General features: G+C 43.7%; 1 protein-coding gene across 6 annotated transcripts in view; it reads right to left on the bottom strand.

The window, feature by feature from the left end:
• The window catches only part of Arih2 (ariadne RBR E3 ubiquitin protein ligase 2), a 56985-nt gene extending 44724 nt beyond the window's left edge, over positions 1 to 12261 (bottom strand). For 2 of the 6 annotated variants that reach the window (XM_050139371.1, XM_050139367.1), the window contains exons 1-3: positions 12102 to 12261; positions 8272 to 8335; positions 3673 to 4021 (exon numbers count right to left, since the gene is read on the bottom strand). In XM_050139371.1, the coding sequence (XP_049995328.1) occupies positions 3673 to 3924 (252 nt within the window). In that variant the 5' untranslated portion in view covers positions 3925 to 4021; positions 8272 to 8335; positions 12102 to 12261. Of the gene's footprint in view, positions 1 to 3672; positions 4022 to 8271; positions 8336 to 12101 lie in introns of those variants that run through there. The other 4 variants (XM_050139369.1, XM_050139370.1, XM_050139368.1 and 1 more) reach the window with 4 other exon arrangements.
• Between the last annotated feature and the right edge of the window lie 3916 nt (positions 12262 to 16177).

Here is a 16177-nt window from a genome sequence, read left to right on the forward strand (position 1 = left end):
AAAGCCTTTTTTTTTTTGTTTTTTCGAGACAGGGTTTCTCTGTGGCTTTGGAGCCTGTCCTGGAACTAGCTCTGTAGACCAGGCTGGTCTCACAGAGATCCGCCTGCCTCTGCCTCCCAAGTGCTGGGATTAAAGGCGAGCTAGTTCCAGGACAGGCTCCAAAGCCACAGAGAAACCCTGTCTCGAAAAACAAAAACAAAAAAACTGACTTAGGAGTACTTGGAGTCCAAGGACCACCTGAACTACATACATAGCAACACTGCCTCAAAATCATCAAAAACCAAAGCACAGGCATGCTACAAGTTCAAAGTCAGTCTGGTCTACATATCAAATTCCGGCACAACCAGAACCACATAGAAACAAAAAATAAAAAGAAAACCATAAAAACTAAACAAAAACCCCCTGAAAATGTGAGCCGTGGTGTCTCTATACCTTTAAACCAGCACTGGAAAGACAGAGATGGGCAGAATTCTGTTAGTTTAAGGGTAGCCTGGTTTACATCATTATTTCCAGGACAGTCAGGGCTCTCTCAAAAAGGGGGGAGGGGGAGAAGTGGTTGGGGAGTGGATTCAATGGCTGGAAAGGTACTCAGTGGTTAACAGCTTTTAGTGCCCTTTGCGGAGACATGCTCAGTTCCCAGAACCCCTATCAGGCAGCTTACAACCACCTGCAACTCCAGCTCCAGGATGATGATGATCCCACACCTCTGACCTCCTCAAGCAACTGCAGTCACATGCCCACAGCCATACAAAAACACATACACACATACAACTTTAGAAATGAAATCTTAAAAAAAAAAATGAGAAGAGAGCTGGGCAATGGTGGCATACACCTTTAATCCCAGCACTCTGAAGGCAGAGGCAGGCTGATTTCTGTGAGTTAGAGGCCAGCCTGTTCTACACAGCAAGTTCCAGGACAGGCTCCAATAGATACAGAGAAACCGTCTCAATATATATATAAAAAAAGGAGAGTCAGGCAGTGGTGGTGCCATACACCTTTAGTCCAGCACTACTTGGAAGGCAGTAAGTGGTAGGTAGATCTCTGTGAGTTAAGGCCAGCCTGGTCTATAGAGCGAGTTCTAGGACAGTCAGGGCCACACAGAGAAACCCTGTCTCAAAAAAGGAAAAAAAGAAATTAAAAGGAACTGTCAAGTTTATGGATCTGTACTATACAGCTTCATTTGACCATGGTTGTTAGTATGCTCCCATTTATACAAAGGACTTTCCTAATTGCGCTGACTTTTCTGTCTCACTTATGATTATAACCTGTTCAAATACCAATCCTTTCTTTGTTTCACACGTGTGTGTAATACCATACACTTTTGTTATGTATAAATACCTTAAGAAAGTGACATATGGTCACCTCCCTGAAAAGCTTTCCCTAGACCTTATTTCCTTTTCCTGTTCTCAGGACTCCCTTAGATCATTGCTTGGCTGAGTTCATACTCGTGGTCAAACGCTATAGGCATGTGGGATCTGAGGGATTTTTTTGGGGGGTGGGGTGGGGTCGGGTCTTGTAGCACGATCAATAAAGTCCCAGAGACAGACATCGGGGTTCAACCTGAGGTCAGAAAAGCAAAACAGCCAGCCTCTTACCTCTCTCTACACCTCAGTCTGAAATGCGATCCTGCCTCCAGGAATCTCAGACTGAGATGGTAAGAGCTGTCTCCTCCCATCTTACATTCCTCTATATGGCTGGTATGAATGGCATGCACCACTACTGCCTGGTTTCTATGGCAAACTGGTGTGATTACTGGGATTGAAGGTCTGTAAGACTGACCAGTGGAGCTGTTTTACTGATCTTCAGGCAAGTAAAGTAATTAAAATACAAATGAAATATCACTACGGGGTCTCATTCACTATGTAGCCTTGGCTGGCCTAGAACTCAGAGATCCAGCTGCTTCTGCCTCCCAAGTGCTTTGATTAAAGGTGTACACCACAACTGCCCAGTTCTGAGGTATTTCTGAAGGAGACCAGGGAAATGTTGGTCAGGACTTTATGTATCCCATGCTGGCTTCAAACACCTTGTGTAGTTTAGGATGATTTTGAACTCTCGATTCCCCTACCTCTATGTCCCTAAGTGCTGGGATTAAAGGACCATGTAAAGTCCATAGTATTTTTATGCTGGACACCAGACATTACATGTAATAATCCTTTCTAGAAATTCATGACACATATTGGTATTTCCTTTAAATAACTACAACATTTGTTTGGAATGTCTTGTTTTATTTGGTTATTTTTTGAGACAGTGTCACATGTAGAATCAGCCAGTTTTGAACTCACTATGGATCTGGGGCTTTCCACTGCCACCTCCCCAGTGCTGGGATTACGGATGTGTTACCATCCCAGTCAACCATGGCTCCTAACCTTCAATCTGACTTATTTGGGGAAGGAGGAGCATACCTGACACAGCACTTATGTGGAGACCAGAGGGTAATTGTGGTCGGTTCTCTCCTTCCACCTTTACATGGTTCCAGAGATTGAACTGAGGTGATCAGGCTTGTGTGACCAGCACTTTTACCTGCTTAGCCACCTCATCAGACCCATTAGTCTTCAATTTGACCCAACAAAATCCATGGGATAATTCATAAAGGAAAAGTCAGCAAAAAAGTAAAATAAGTATTCTCATTTTCAAGTTATAGTGAACATCTTGCAAAGAAAGCATGCTGGGAAAATGCCTAAACAGCATTTTAAAAAACATGTTAGGGGGCTGGTGAGATGGCTCAGTGGTTAAGAGCACTGACTGCTCCTCCAGAGGACCCGGGTTCAATTCCCAGCACCCACATGGCAGCTCGCAGCTCCAGTTCTGTAGCTCCAGTTCAAGAGAATCTGACATCATTATACCAATGTGCATGAAATAAAGTTGTTGGGTTTTAAAAAAAAAAAAAAATTAAGAACATGTTAGGTATCAATAAGGCAACAACTGACTTGAGATTCCAAAAGAATATTGGTTTAAATGGTTAAAAAAAAGTATCGGGGCTGGAGAGATGGCTCAGCGGTTAAGAGCATTGCCTGCTCTTCCAAAGGTCCTGAGTTCAATTCCCAGCAACTACATGGTGGCTCACAACCATCTGTAATGGTGCCCTCTTCTGGCCTTCAGGCATACACACAGGAAGAATATTGCACACATAAATAAATATTTTAAAAAAATGTATCTGTTGGAACAACTGAGTACAGTCAGTCTTTTAAATTTTTATACTGATACTCTCAAATACAAGCTCTGAGAACTGTTCTTCTTAAGGTTATTTTGAAAACTCTCAAAACAGATAATACAATCAGTACCTGAACTCAATGAGTTTCTCAGCCCAAAGACACTGAATACAGGACAAACTAGGGGACATGGACACTTTTAAGACACTCCAAAAGCTGTATGAAACAATGGTTCAGATGCATGTCATTTCATCAAGAGTCATGTAACTCACTTTCTGAAACAAGTAAAAGCTGGGCAATTCTGTCACAGATTTCTGATCTATCTTGAATTTATTTATACTTCCTTTATAATTCTTAATCTGAAGACTTTGGACATGTTTACATTTAAAAACAAGTTAATATGACAAAATATCTAAATGAAGCAATCCATACATTGGTTTGGGTTCTTAGCTATATGTAAGAGACATTAGTTAAGACATCAATTTAACCAGGGAATTACATTTGAGCTGACAGCACTACTCACCTTTAAGACAGAAGCTAAGCTGGTCATATGCTCATGGAGGGCACCCTCAGATTCCTTATAGGTCAAGCAAGTGAACTGGTACTCTTCAGGATCAAAAGCATCAGCCCCCTGCTGCTCCACATCACTGGCTACTCCCACATAGTAGTCCTCTATGTCCCCAGGGTCCTCTTCCTCTTCTTCCTCTTCCTCACAGTTTGGGTCATAGTCCTCTTCATTGCTGTCAGACCCCTGGCTGTTCATGTCCACGGACATCTTAACATCCAGCCAAGTTGGAGAATCAGGAAATCAGTTGCTTTTTCCCTTCCCCCCAATTTTATCGTTGTCTCAAATGCATTAGCGTTTTTGTCTTCTGAGAGAGAGAGAGAGAGAGAGAGAGAGAGAGAGAGAGAGAGAGAGAGAGAGAGAGAAAGTATTACTATTTCTCTTTGAGGAACTATTCTTTCATTCAAGAATCAAAGTAGGGGTTGGGGATTTAGCTCAGTGGTAGAGCGCTTGCCTAGCAGGCGCAAGGCCCTGGGTTCAGTCCTCAGCTTCAGAAAAAAAAAAAAAAAAAAAAAAAAAAGAATCAAAGTAACCCAGTCCTAGCCTACAGTCTTTCTCAATTCTTGCTCAAGAGATCCACCTGTCTCCAAGAGTGCCGGGATCAAAGGCGTGCTATACCACCACAGCCCAGCTGCAATCAATTCTGATTTCATTCAGAACACCTCACTATCCACTTCAATGGCCTATGTTTAGCAAAGGGAAATCTTTTCACTATGACAGAAACCCAAGACAACAAATACACAGAAGGCATGAAAATGCAAGGATGTCTTCCCCATGAGGAGGACTCATATTCCAAAGAGACTTGCCCCCATTCCTGAAATTAACAAACATGGTACCAACATAGTGGGCAGAAGTGACTCAGTTTGTTCCCTACACAAAAACACTCACACACAGACATGTACAATAAACAAATCAATGTCTTTTTTTTTTTTTTTTGAATTTTCGAGACAGGGTTTCTCGGTAGCTTTTGGTTCCTGTCCTGGAACTAGCTCTTGTAGACCAGGCTGGCCTCGATCTCAAAGAGATACGCCTGCCTCTGCCTCCCAAGTGCTGGGATTAAAGGCGTGCGCCACCACTGCCCGGGTGACTTTTTTTTTTTTTTAAAAAAAAAAGAACTCCAAGGGCTGGAGAGATGGCTCAGCGGTTAAGAGCATTGCCTGCTCTTCCAAAGGTCCTGAGTTCAATTCCCAGCAACCACATGGTGGCTCACAACCATCTGTAATAAGGTCTGGTGCCCTCTTCTGGCCTGTAGGCATACACAGACAGAACAGACAGAATATACATAATAAATATTTTTAAAAAAATGAACTCGAAAATTTCAATCGATTTTTCCTTTTTTTTTGCCAGAGTCCTTCAGGGAAAAACATACCTTCATTGCTAGCTGTACAAATGGAGGATAACCGTAAGGATTTAGCTACTCAAGTTTAAGCTTTGCTAATCATGCCCCAGAATGAAATAGAAATCACACGATTAAGGATGCAGTTCTGTCTCGCTACAACTTGTAGGGAAAGAAAACTACTTCACAACCATCTGTCATGTATCTGGAAAGTATGTGCATAGATAGAAAAAAAAAGTCTCATAATCCTTCATCATCTTCCTCTAGTCTACAAAATGAACTAATTTTCCAACTGTAAGAGTTCTGCGGGGCTGGAGAGATGGCTCAGAGGTTAAGAGCACTGCCTGCTCTTCCAAAGGTCCTGAGTTCAATTCCCAGCAACCACATGGTGGCTCACAGCCATCTGTAATGGGGTCTGGTGCCCTCTTCTGGCCTGCAGGCATACACACNGCCATCTGTAATGGGGTCTGGTGCCCTCTTCTGGCCTGCAGGCATACACACAGACAGAATATTGTATACATAATAAATAAATAAATATTTAAAATAAATAAATAAATAAATAAATAAATAAATAAAAAAGAAGAGTTCTGCTAACCCTTGAATGGTTGAATGTGTCTGCTGAGACAAGCCTGGCAGTGGTGGGCAGTGGTGAGATGTGACTTTAATCCCAGCACTCAGGACTTAAAGAGAAAGGTGCATCTCTGTGAGTTCAAGGACAGCCTGGTCTACAGAGTGAGTTCTAGGTCAGAGCTACCAGAAAAACCTTGTCTCTATTAAAAACAAACAAACAACAACAACAAAAACCACTCCAGAACAGTGAGAGGTACAGAGAAACCCAGTCTTGAAAACAAAAACAAAAACACAAATAATAAAAGAATGACTATTTGGCCAGGAACACTTATGTATTCAGTCCTAGCTCTGGAGAGGTCGAGGCAGGTAGATCTCTCAACTCAAGCCCAGCCAAGGCTATAATGAGACCATGCATCCCCATCCCAAAAAAGGAGAAAGGAGGACTCAGCAGTTAAGAGTACTAGTTGCTCTTTTAGAGGACCTGGGTTTTTTCCCAGAACCACATGGCAGTTCACAGCCATCTCTAACTCTCATCCAGGAGATCCAATGGCCTCATCTGGCTGCTAAGGTTAGTATACAGACATATATTCAGGCAAAACCATATGCAAACAAATTAATCATTGTTTTAAAAAATAAAAAATGAAGCTGGGAAGTGGTGGAACACACCTTTAATTCCAGCACTCTGAGGTAAAGGCAGCTAGATCTCTGAATTTGAGGCCAGCCTGGTCTACCGAGTGAGTTCCAAGGCTACATAGAACACTGACTCTCAAAAAAACAAAAATTAATTAATTAAAAAAATAAAGACTACATGCAGGGGAAAATATATATTAATATGTAGGCAGTCTAAGACTATAAAACCCCTTATTTTTATTCTTGGGGTTTTGGTTTTTTTTTTTTGAGATAAGGTCTCTGTCCTGAAACTCACTATGAAGAATCTACTGACCACAAACTTACACAGATCCATCTGACTCTGCCTTTCAGAGTGTTGGGATTAAAGGTGTTAAGACACCATACCCACCTAAAATCATTCTTTTATTTAATTTTTAAAAAACTTTCTTTTATCATTTTACATGCCAAATCCATTTCCCACTCCCCTCTTCCTGCTCCTTCAACCTTCCCCTCTGTGCCCCCCCCCCATAAAACCTATTCTTAAAAGAAGGGTCACTATGCTGCCCAGGCTGGCCTGGCATTCTCTATGCAGACCAGGAGAGCCTTGAACTCACAGAGATCCCTGAAATTAAAAATGTATACCACCAATATCAATTATTTATACTACAAATATACCACCAAGTTTAAATTGATATGTTAACTATATTCACTTTTTAAATACTTTTTAAAAATTATTTATTTATGGGCTAGAGAGATGGCTCAGAGGTTAAGAGCACTGGTTGCTCTTTTAGAGGTTTTGAGTTCAATTCCCAGCAACTACATGGTGGCTCACAACCACCTATAATGAGATCTGGTGCCCTCTTCTGGCGTGTACATGTTAGCAGAACATTGTATGCATAATAAATAAATAAGTCTTTAAAAAAAATATTTGTTTGTTTGTTTGTTTTTCGAGACAGGGTTTCTTGGTAGCTTTTGGAGCCTGTCCTGGAACTTGCTCTTGTAGACCAGGCTGGCCTTGAACTCAGAGATCTGCCTGCTTCTTAAAGGCATGCAGCACCACCACCTGGCTTATATTCACTTTTTAAAATGTAGTGCGCAAAAAAATAAAAAATATATTTAAGTATTTGTTGTGGGATAGCAAAGTAATGTTTGTAACTTAACCTTTTTAATATTAATTCTCCTTTATTCCTGAGAATTTCATACTAGTACACAATAAAATAAGAACATATCCACCCTTCTGAGTGCTGGGATTTAGGGTGTATACCACCACCACTCAGCCTTGAACTCACAGAGATCTGCCTGTGCCTTTGAAGTGCTGGGATTACAGGTGTACACCACCACCGCTACCCCACTAAGCAAGCTTGCTTTCTTGCTAGCCTTCCTTTGTGTGTGTGTGTGTGTGTGTGTGTGTGTGGCTTGCTCTCTTTGTTTTAAGGCAAGGTCTCACTATACATAGCCCCAACTGGCCTGAAAGTCACTATGGCCTCCAAACTCACAGGTACCAGCCAGTCTCCGTCTCCCAGGTGTTGAGATTTCAGAGGCATGCATCACCACTCCTGGCTCACCTTTTTTTAAGTCAAGGCTTTTCCCCGAACCTGGGCTCACAAACTGGCCGGACAAGCTGGCCACCAAGCCTGAAGAACTCTCCTTTCTCTGCTCTGCCAGCACTGGTGTTGCATGTACACCCACCACATCCAGCTTTTCATGAGGGTGCTAGGGATTAGATTCAGATTCTCCAGTTTTTGTGGAAAGCACTTTACTGAGTGAACCAGAACCTCTGTTCCTGCAATTTGTTATGGTTAAACTGAACTTTGTCTTCTTTAAGAGAAAAAGTTAGCCAGGTAGTGGCTGTGCATGCCTTTAATCCCAGCACTTGGGCTGAAAGATGGTTCAGTGGGTAAAGATGCCAGCCACCAAGCTTAGCAACTAAAATTCAATCCACTTATTAGGAGAGAACCAACCAAAGTTGTACTCTGACTTCCACATGCAATACACACACATGCACATCAACATAATAAAGGAAAATGTTAATCTTAAATCACCTGCAACTTTTTAAGATCTTTTCCGAAGGTATGACCCAAACAGTCTGTATCATATGATCTCCATCTGAAATGAAGAGAGATAATATGTTTTTAAAACTGAGATCCTGCTCTTCCAAGTTTATTATTTTTGTTTCTTTTGAAACAGGGTCTCACTATACAATGGCTGTCTTGGAATTCTACTGTAGACCGAGCTGGCCTTGAACTCCCAGAGAACTACCTGCCTCTCAAGTACTGGGATTAAAGGCTTGTGCGACCACGCCCAGTTGTTTGGTTTTTATTTTGTCACGTGGTGTAGGTGGCGTTCAACTGAGAGTGGAAGTCAGAGGACGAGGACGACTACTGGAAGTCTGTTCTCCCCTTGAACTCTATGAGGTACAAGGATTTAACAGGTCTTTAAAGTTAGCAGCAAATGCTTTTTACCTGCTGAACCATCCCAGTAGCCCACTTTATCTTTGTTTTGTTTTTGGTTTTGGTTTTTCAAGACAGGGTTTCTCTGTAGCTTTGGAGCCTATCCTGGAATTCACTCTGTAGACCATACTGGGCCATGTATACCAGGTCTGCCTTTTTCTGAGGAATATGGAAATATAGGTATGTACACCCCACTACACCCAATTTGCAAATTATTATTTATCTAGCACTAGGATTGAATCTACAATTTCATATATGGCTAGTTAGGTAGGCACTTTCTTGTCCAGAGCTATATCCTCAGCCTTCTACTCCCCGGTCCCACACCCCTCAAGACAGCGTCTAAGTAGCTCTGGCTGTCCTGGAACTATGCAGACCAGGCTGGACTCCAAATCGGAGATGAGACTGCCTCCACTTCCAGGAATTAAAGGTGTGCACCATGCCCAGCACCATTTTACTTGCCAAAGCAGGCCTAAAATTCAATACAACCTCAAGTATTGGCTCTTCATTTCCTCAGGGGGTTAGTTTTACCAAAGCATAAAATAAACTAGCTAGTCTAAGACCTGTCAGGGATTCTCCTGTTTCCACCTCCCACTGTAGAGTAGAAATACTGAAATTACAGACAGTGCCTGGCTTTAAGTGGGGTTTGTACTTCTAGCACTAGTGAGGTGGAAGGAAGGTCAAGGTCATCAAAATTTGACTTCAACAAGGGTTGAAGTCAATTAGGGTCTTATGGAATTGCCTAATAAAATGCACCGTTTCCCACAATATTCTGTGACCATGGGCATATGCTACTGCAGGAACGCATCCAAGAATGGAGTGGAATGAAAATTCTGAGTGCTTGTGAGAAAACAAGTCTTATGATCTCAGTTTCTTCAAAAAACGCGGAATTGTTCTTGAAATGTGTTTTTGTGCTCCTCCCAAGTGCAGTTGATAGGAGCTGACTTGACTTCAGATTACTCATTGCTGCTTGCTGTTGTCTGCAATTAAATGTTTTAAATGTCTCTATGGAAAAATGTATTTTTGTCACATGTGGCTTGTCCTTGACTGTTTACAGCATGAACTCGTGAGAATTTTATTCCTGTGGCTTCTCTTAGCCCTCGAAGTATAAACTGTCTGATGTTCTGAATAAAGTTGGCTGTTACAAGGCCGGGCAGTGGTGGCACATGATGTTAATCCCAGTACTCTGGAGGCAGAGGAAGGCAGATCTCAGTCTGAGGTTAGCCTGGTCTACAGAGCAAGTTTTGAATCGCCAGGATTACACAGAGAAACCCTGTCTCTGAAACAAAAAATAAAATGGAAGAATAATTCACCTATTTAAAGTTTTTCTCTTCCATCTGTATTTTCATATAAGACACTTCTACAGAGCAAATAGAGCCTGCACTACCAATAACAGTCTTGTTTGATGAGAGCCACGTTGAGATCAGTCATTCTAACACAATCGGCATTAAAAGGGCACACCGAGGCTGAGTATGGTGGAGCACACCTTTAACCCCAGCGGGAAAGCAGAGACTGGTAGATCTCTGAGTTTTAGGCCAGTCAGAGAAGCACAGTGAGATCCTGTCTCAAAACATAACAAAACAAAAAGGCTCACAAATGAGGAAGCTGTAATCTATAAAGGTTAAGTATCTAGACGATGGCTTACAGTGTTTTCACCAACCAAGTGGGAATCCAGGTTCTCTCAAAGACTTGACTATTTCATACTTCTTCGTGTTCTAGGTCCAGATGTAAATAAAGTTTTTTCTTAATTTTTTAAAAACACACATACATATTTTTGAGACAAGGTCTCTCTATGTAGACCTGGTTGTCCTCAAACTCACACAGAACACAGTCTCCTGAATACTGAAACTAAATGTGAGTGCCACCATTAGGCTGATTCTTGAAGGAATGCTGGCATTGCTGATCTTGGTGACACATTCTGGGAATCCAAACTTGGGAGTTTAGGCAGGAGGATCAAAAGTTGGAGACCAGCCTGGGCTACACAGCAAGACAGAGTCTCAAAGTACGAACACACAAGACTCTGTTCAAAGGTGCCAATGTGTTATTTTCTTAATATCAGAACGTACTCAAGATGTTAAATATGCCGATATCTCAGATGGGAATGGCATAATTAGTACTTTTCCCAAGAGCCAAAGTTATCTCCATAAAACCTGCCACTCACTCTGAGCTGACATGGTCACATAAAAAGGATAAAGGACTCTTATAACCAACAACAGGACTTAAATTTAGTGAGTCTAAGAGATGCTTCTTCCAGTTATAAAACTTGGCCCTCAAAAGTAATTTATTAACTACATTTTCAAAGAAAAATACTTGCTGAAAAATATGAATCAGCAACTTGTTTTTCTTTTTCTTTTTTTTTGTTTGTTTGTTTTTTCTTTTGTTTTTCGAGACAGAGTTTCTCTGTATCTTTGGAACTGTCCTGGATATAGCTCTTGTAGACCAGGCTGGCCTCGCAGAGATCTAGGATTAAGCGTGCACCACCACGGCCTGGCTCAGCACAGGCCAGACAAGAAGATAAACGTCTTTAATCCCAGCACTTGGGAGGCAGAGGCAGGCAGATCTCTACGAGTTCGAGGCCAGCCTGGTCTACAGAGTGAGTTCCAGGACAGCCAGGGCAGTACGGAGAGAACCTGTCTAAAAACAAAACGAAAATAACAACAACAAAAATACTCGGCGCTCTATCTGTCCTAATAATGATACGTAGCCACTAGTTGCATGAAGCTACTTAAAATTTACTTTAAAAAGTAAGTATAGTTTCTCAGACATACTAACTACATGTCAAATACTAAATGGCCCTGTGTGGCAAGTGGCAACCATACTCAAACACCAAAGGTCTAGAACGTGTTCATCGTGACAAAGTTCTACGAGACAGAGTAACAATCAGAACTAAGGCCAACTCGTCGGAGAACACGAGTCTAGACCAGTGGCGTCGGGCGTGACCGTAAGTCTCTCCGATGCTCCGTGGTCTTCCAGAATCCGCGCGGACACGGCACCCACGCGCAGGGAGGACTTTTCACAAAACGGGCGTTAACAAACAGTACAGGCGGCACAGCAAAAGCTCCCAAACACGGCTCAAATGCGGAGCCTCCGGCGTAGCCCGTTTTCCTGGAGTGCTCGGCGGGGCAGGCCCAAGTGAATCGGCGCCCGCCAGTCAGAGGCGTTGGCCTCCGACCTCTTGGTGAGCTAAGGAGGCAACGAGGAGAGAAGCCCCGGAGACACACCAGGCGCCCTGCGGAGCCGGCTGCTGCCTCCCGGAGAGCTCCCAGTCATCAGGGAACGCCAGGACTCGGAACGCCCCGGACTCGCAGGCGGCGGCGAAGGCGGAGCCCCGACCGCGCCGGGGAGGCGCGCGGGGACCCCCCCCCCCACACACACACACCGGCCAGCCAGAGTAAACAAGGCCTCGACTCACGCCGCGCACTTACCGGGAGCCGCGGCCCTGCGGCCGCAGAGCCTAGGCCGGCCAGATCAGGTCAAGCTGGGCCAGAAGAGCCTGACTGGAACGTGGCGGCAGCGGAGGCGGCGGGCAGGCACGGGTCGGGCCCGCGCTGCTTCCTCCGGCGGAGCGGTCCCCGCAGCTCCGGAAGTGTTCTGCGCAGTAGCGTCACTTCCGGTAGGGGTCGGTCCGCGGTCGAGAAGCTAACAGGCTTCTAACAAATGCGTAGACAGAGGAATTGCTTCTTAGCGGTCCAACGTTGGGTCGCGCCGGGAGAAACTGCCCAGAGGTCGCTTTGGAAGGAATGATATAGGTTTTTTTATTCCCCCAGATTTAGCCTACCAGCGTCTTTATTAGATACATATTTTATATTTTCTTAAATTTAATGTGTGTGCCACGGTTCGCTGTCAAAGGACAGCTTTCCAGGATCGGTTTTTTTTTCTTCCAACATGTGGGCTCCGAGGATCAAACTCTGGGCTTGGCAGCAAGCGGGTGCACTCAGCCATCTCTCAGGCCCTTAGCTGAGATATTTTTAATTATCTTTTTTTTTTTTCTGACCATCTCCTTACTTCGCTGTTTCTATTCTGACGTAGAGCATGAGAAAACATTCAGGGGACAAATGGAGTAGGTAAAAGGATCATAGTTTCCGGGCAACCTTGGCTAGACTTGAGCCATCCTCGGAGCTGACTGTCACCACCTGCTGGTTGTCATGGTTTTTTTTTTTTTTTTTTTTTTTTTTTTTTTACAGCAGAAGAAAACAAACTAGGCCAACCAGTGAACTTGGGTACTTGAGTTGACAAAACATTTCCATGTAAATCGTAATGCTACCAGCAAAGGATCCGTATGTTGTCTGCAAACTACTTTCAGCTATCCCTTTGAGTTACTGGTAACAGATCCACTCCAGTGAATAAGGGAGGAACACCTTTCTTTAGATGACTTGCACCTATCCAGTGCCATTTTATGAGAGACTTGATGGAACCTTGGATTTTGGTTTGGAGCCTTGGGACCAATTCCAGCCCCCTTTCCCTGCACGTACTATGGAATGGTTGTCCTTAGAATTCCAATACCTCACACATGCATGCACTTAATAGTGACTGAGGGCTGGGCGATGGTGGCGCAGGTCTTTAATCCCTGCACTTGGGAGGCAGAGACAGGTGGATCTCTGAGTTCGAGGCCAGCCTAGTCTACAAGAGCTAGTTCCAGGACAGGCTCCAAAGCTACAGAGAAACCCTGTCTCGAAAAAAAAAAAAAAGCGACTAAAACCTTTTCTGCTCTTGCCGAGTCTTTGGGTGAAAGGTCACTCCAGCCCCTGGCACCCAACCTTGGAGTAGGACTGGAACAGGAAGTTCCATTTCAAGCCCTCCCCTGGGAGATGCCTTTGTCCAGACTCAAAGCCACCGAGCATTGACCACTCCCATGGGCTATTTAGGCTGCCGTCCAGAAAAGGAACACAGTGGTCTCCAGGTTTCACGTGGTCTCCCCCCTCCATGCTTTCCTGACCACCTAGAAGTGCTGCATTACACGTGGGCATCTTTTATTGGTCTAATTCGGTCTGACTGGAATTATTTGCATCGGTGGAGAAGCTTGTCTTAAGAACTATTCCCAACACCTTCATGGAGGTTCATGACTGCCTTTTTCTGGCCTCCATGGGCTCATGGACACTCACAGTGTACATATACTTACAAATGCTCACACACATAAAGTTTTCAAAAATTTAGAGTCACTCTCAAGCTCCAGTATGTCAACATAATGCTGCTCACCTACAATCTCCTGGGCTTACAAGTACCACAGCATAGTGACATATGGCTTCCCGGTGTCCACCAACGTCTGAATAAACATCATGACATTCAGCCTAGTTTGGTGGCAGTAGGCGACACCTTAAACCTGGCCAAGGGACCCAAAGAGTTAAATGTGGGCTATGAGCATGGCAAGACATTTTTGAGGAAGATGTACACACGTTGCTTGAGGTGCTTGTGCTTTAGAGCACACATCTGTAGTGCCCAGAATTTGATCACGTGCCTGGCAGTGGCGGCACACGCCTTTAATCCCAGCAGAGGCAGAGGTAGGTGGTGGATCTCTGTGAGTTCAAGGCCAGCCTGGTCCACAAGAGCTAGTTCCAGGTCAGCCAGGAGTGTTACACAGAGAAGCCCTGTCTCGAAAAACTAAAAAAGAAAAAAAGAAAACAAAGAATTTGATCATGTTTCCCCAGTCCACTTTGGGACCCCTAATGCTGCTACGTGATGCGGGGACTGAAGCACAGCCCTAATTAGTCTTAACAATAAAAACCCAGTCAGTAAGCGTGAAAGCTGAAAGGGCAGAAACGCGAGCAGCTACCCACCAGCAGGTTCTTACCTCTACAGAGTTTTAGAAAGAATGACGTCAATCCCATCTCTGAATCCTCAGACTGAATGGAACTGACATCCTTCTCCACCTACCTTACATTCCTGTCTCCACCTTCCTAGTGCCTCCCAAGTACTGGGACCGAAGGTTTGAGATCCCGAGTTCTGGGATCAAAGGTGTGAATCATCCCTGCCTGGTTGTTTCTCTTTTAGACAGGTTCAATCTCAGGTGGTCCAGAGTGGCCTTGAACTCCTGATCTTCCTGCTTCTTCCCAAGTGCTGGAATTAAGGTGTGTGTAACCATTGCCTGGCCTCTATGGTTAACTAATAACTAGCTCTGCCCTCTGATCTCCAGGCAAGCTTTATTTGTCAGAACACAAAATATCATACAACAGGAGACTGAGTCTTACTAGACACCACTTTTGCATTTTGTGACCATGTATGTTTGTTGTATAGTCTGTGACCCTGACCTCCTCTCAATAATGCACCAAGCAATGGGGTTCTTGAGCTCCAGTGTGTGTGCCTGTGTGGATACATATTTCTCACTAATGGTTCAAAATTAACTGTGTGGCCGGGCAATGGTGGCGCACGCCTTTAATCCCAGCGCTCGGGAGGCAGAGACAGGCGGATCTCTGTGAGTTCGAGTCCAGCCTGGTCTACAGCACTAGTTCCAGGACAGGCTCCAAAGCCACAGAGAAACCCTGTCTCGAAAAAACAAAACAAAAAAAAATTAACTGTGTGTGTGTGTATATATATATATAAATTAAAGTTAGGGGCAGGAGAAACGGCTCAGCACTTTTAAATAAATAAAATAAAAGCTCTACCATATGGACAAAGGAAATGGCTCATATAGGTCATAAGCAAGACCCTTATTTGGTCTCTAAGACTAATAGCTTCTTCTATTATGAGACTAATTACCTGTGTTTAAGCCCCTCCAATAAAACAATGAGTAATTGAAAATAGAGTGGTTCGTCAGGAAGGGGCAGATTTGACACAAGGGTGCTTATGAAAAGATGGCCTCAATATCAGAGGTGATCTGCAGCTGACACCTCCGCACGATGCACAGAGCTAGCCTAGGATTAGGAGGAGCTGAAGGAGACTGAGCAACACTGGAAGTAGCTGAAGTCTTGGGCTCTAAGTTTCCATCATAAGACATCCAGTCAGTAAAAGAGGGTGGGTGAACTTGCACACATATGCACAAAGTCCTCCTCCTCCCATTTAAAAACTAAACAAATAAACCCTACTTTAACTCTTTGTTTCCTTTTTCCAAACCACTTAAAATAACAACTGACTCTAGGTGTCTTTTTTGCTGGATGTTCAGTATTTTGTTTGTTTGTTTGTTTGTTTGTTTGTTTGTTTGAGACAGGGTCTCTATGAAGTACTGGCTTTCCTGGAACTTGATATATAGACCAGCTGGCCTCAAACTCAAAGACTTTCTCCTGATTGTTGGGATTAAAGATTGTTGCACTACAGGCTGGGTGGTGGTGGCGCACGCCTTTAATCCCAGCACCCGGGAGGCAGTGGTAGGCAGATCTCTGTAATTTCGAGGACAGCCTGGTCTACGAAGTGAGTTCTATAGGTCAGCCAGAACTGTTGCACAGAGTAAACCCTGCCTCAAAAAAACAAAAACAAAAACCAACAACAGAAGCACTATCACACATGGCCTGTTCTTTGTTGTTTTATTTATTTATTTATTTATTTATTTATTTATTTATTTTGTTTTTTT

Source organism: Alexandromys fortis, unplaced genomic scaffold, assembly GCF_014885135.2.
Source record: "Alexandromys fortis isolate MF-2015 unplaced genomic scaffold, M_Fortis_MF-2015_v1.1 scaffold_36, whole genome shotgun sequence".
Classification (NCBI taxonomy): Eukaryota; Metazoa; Chordata; class Mammalia; order Rodentia; family Cricetidae; genus Alexandromys; species Alexandromys fortis.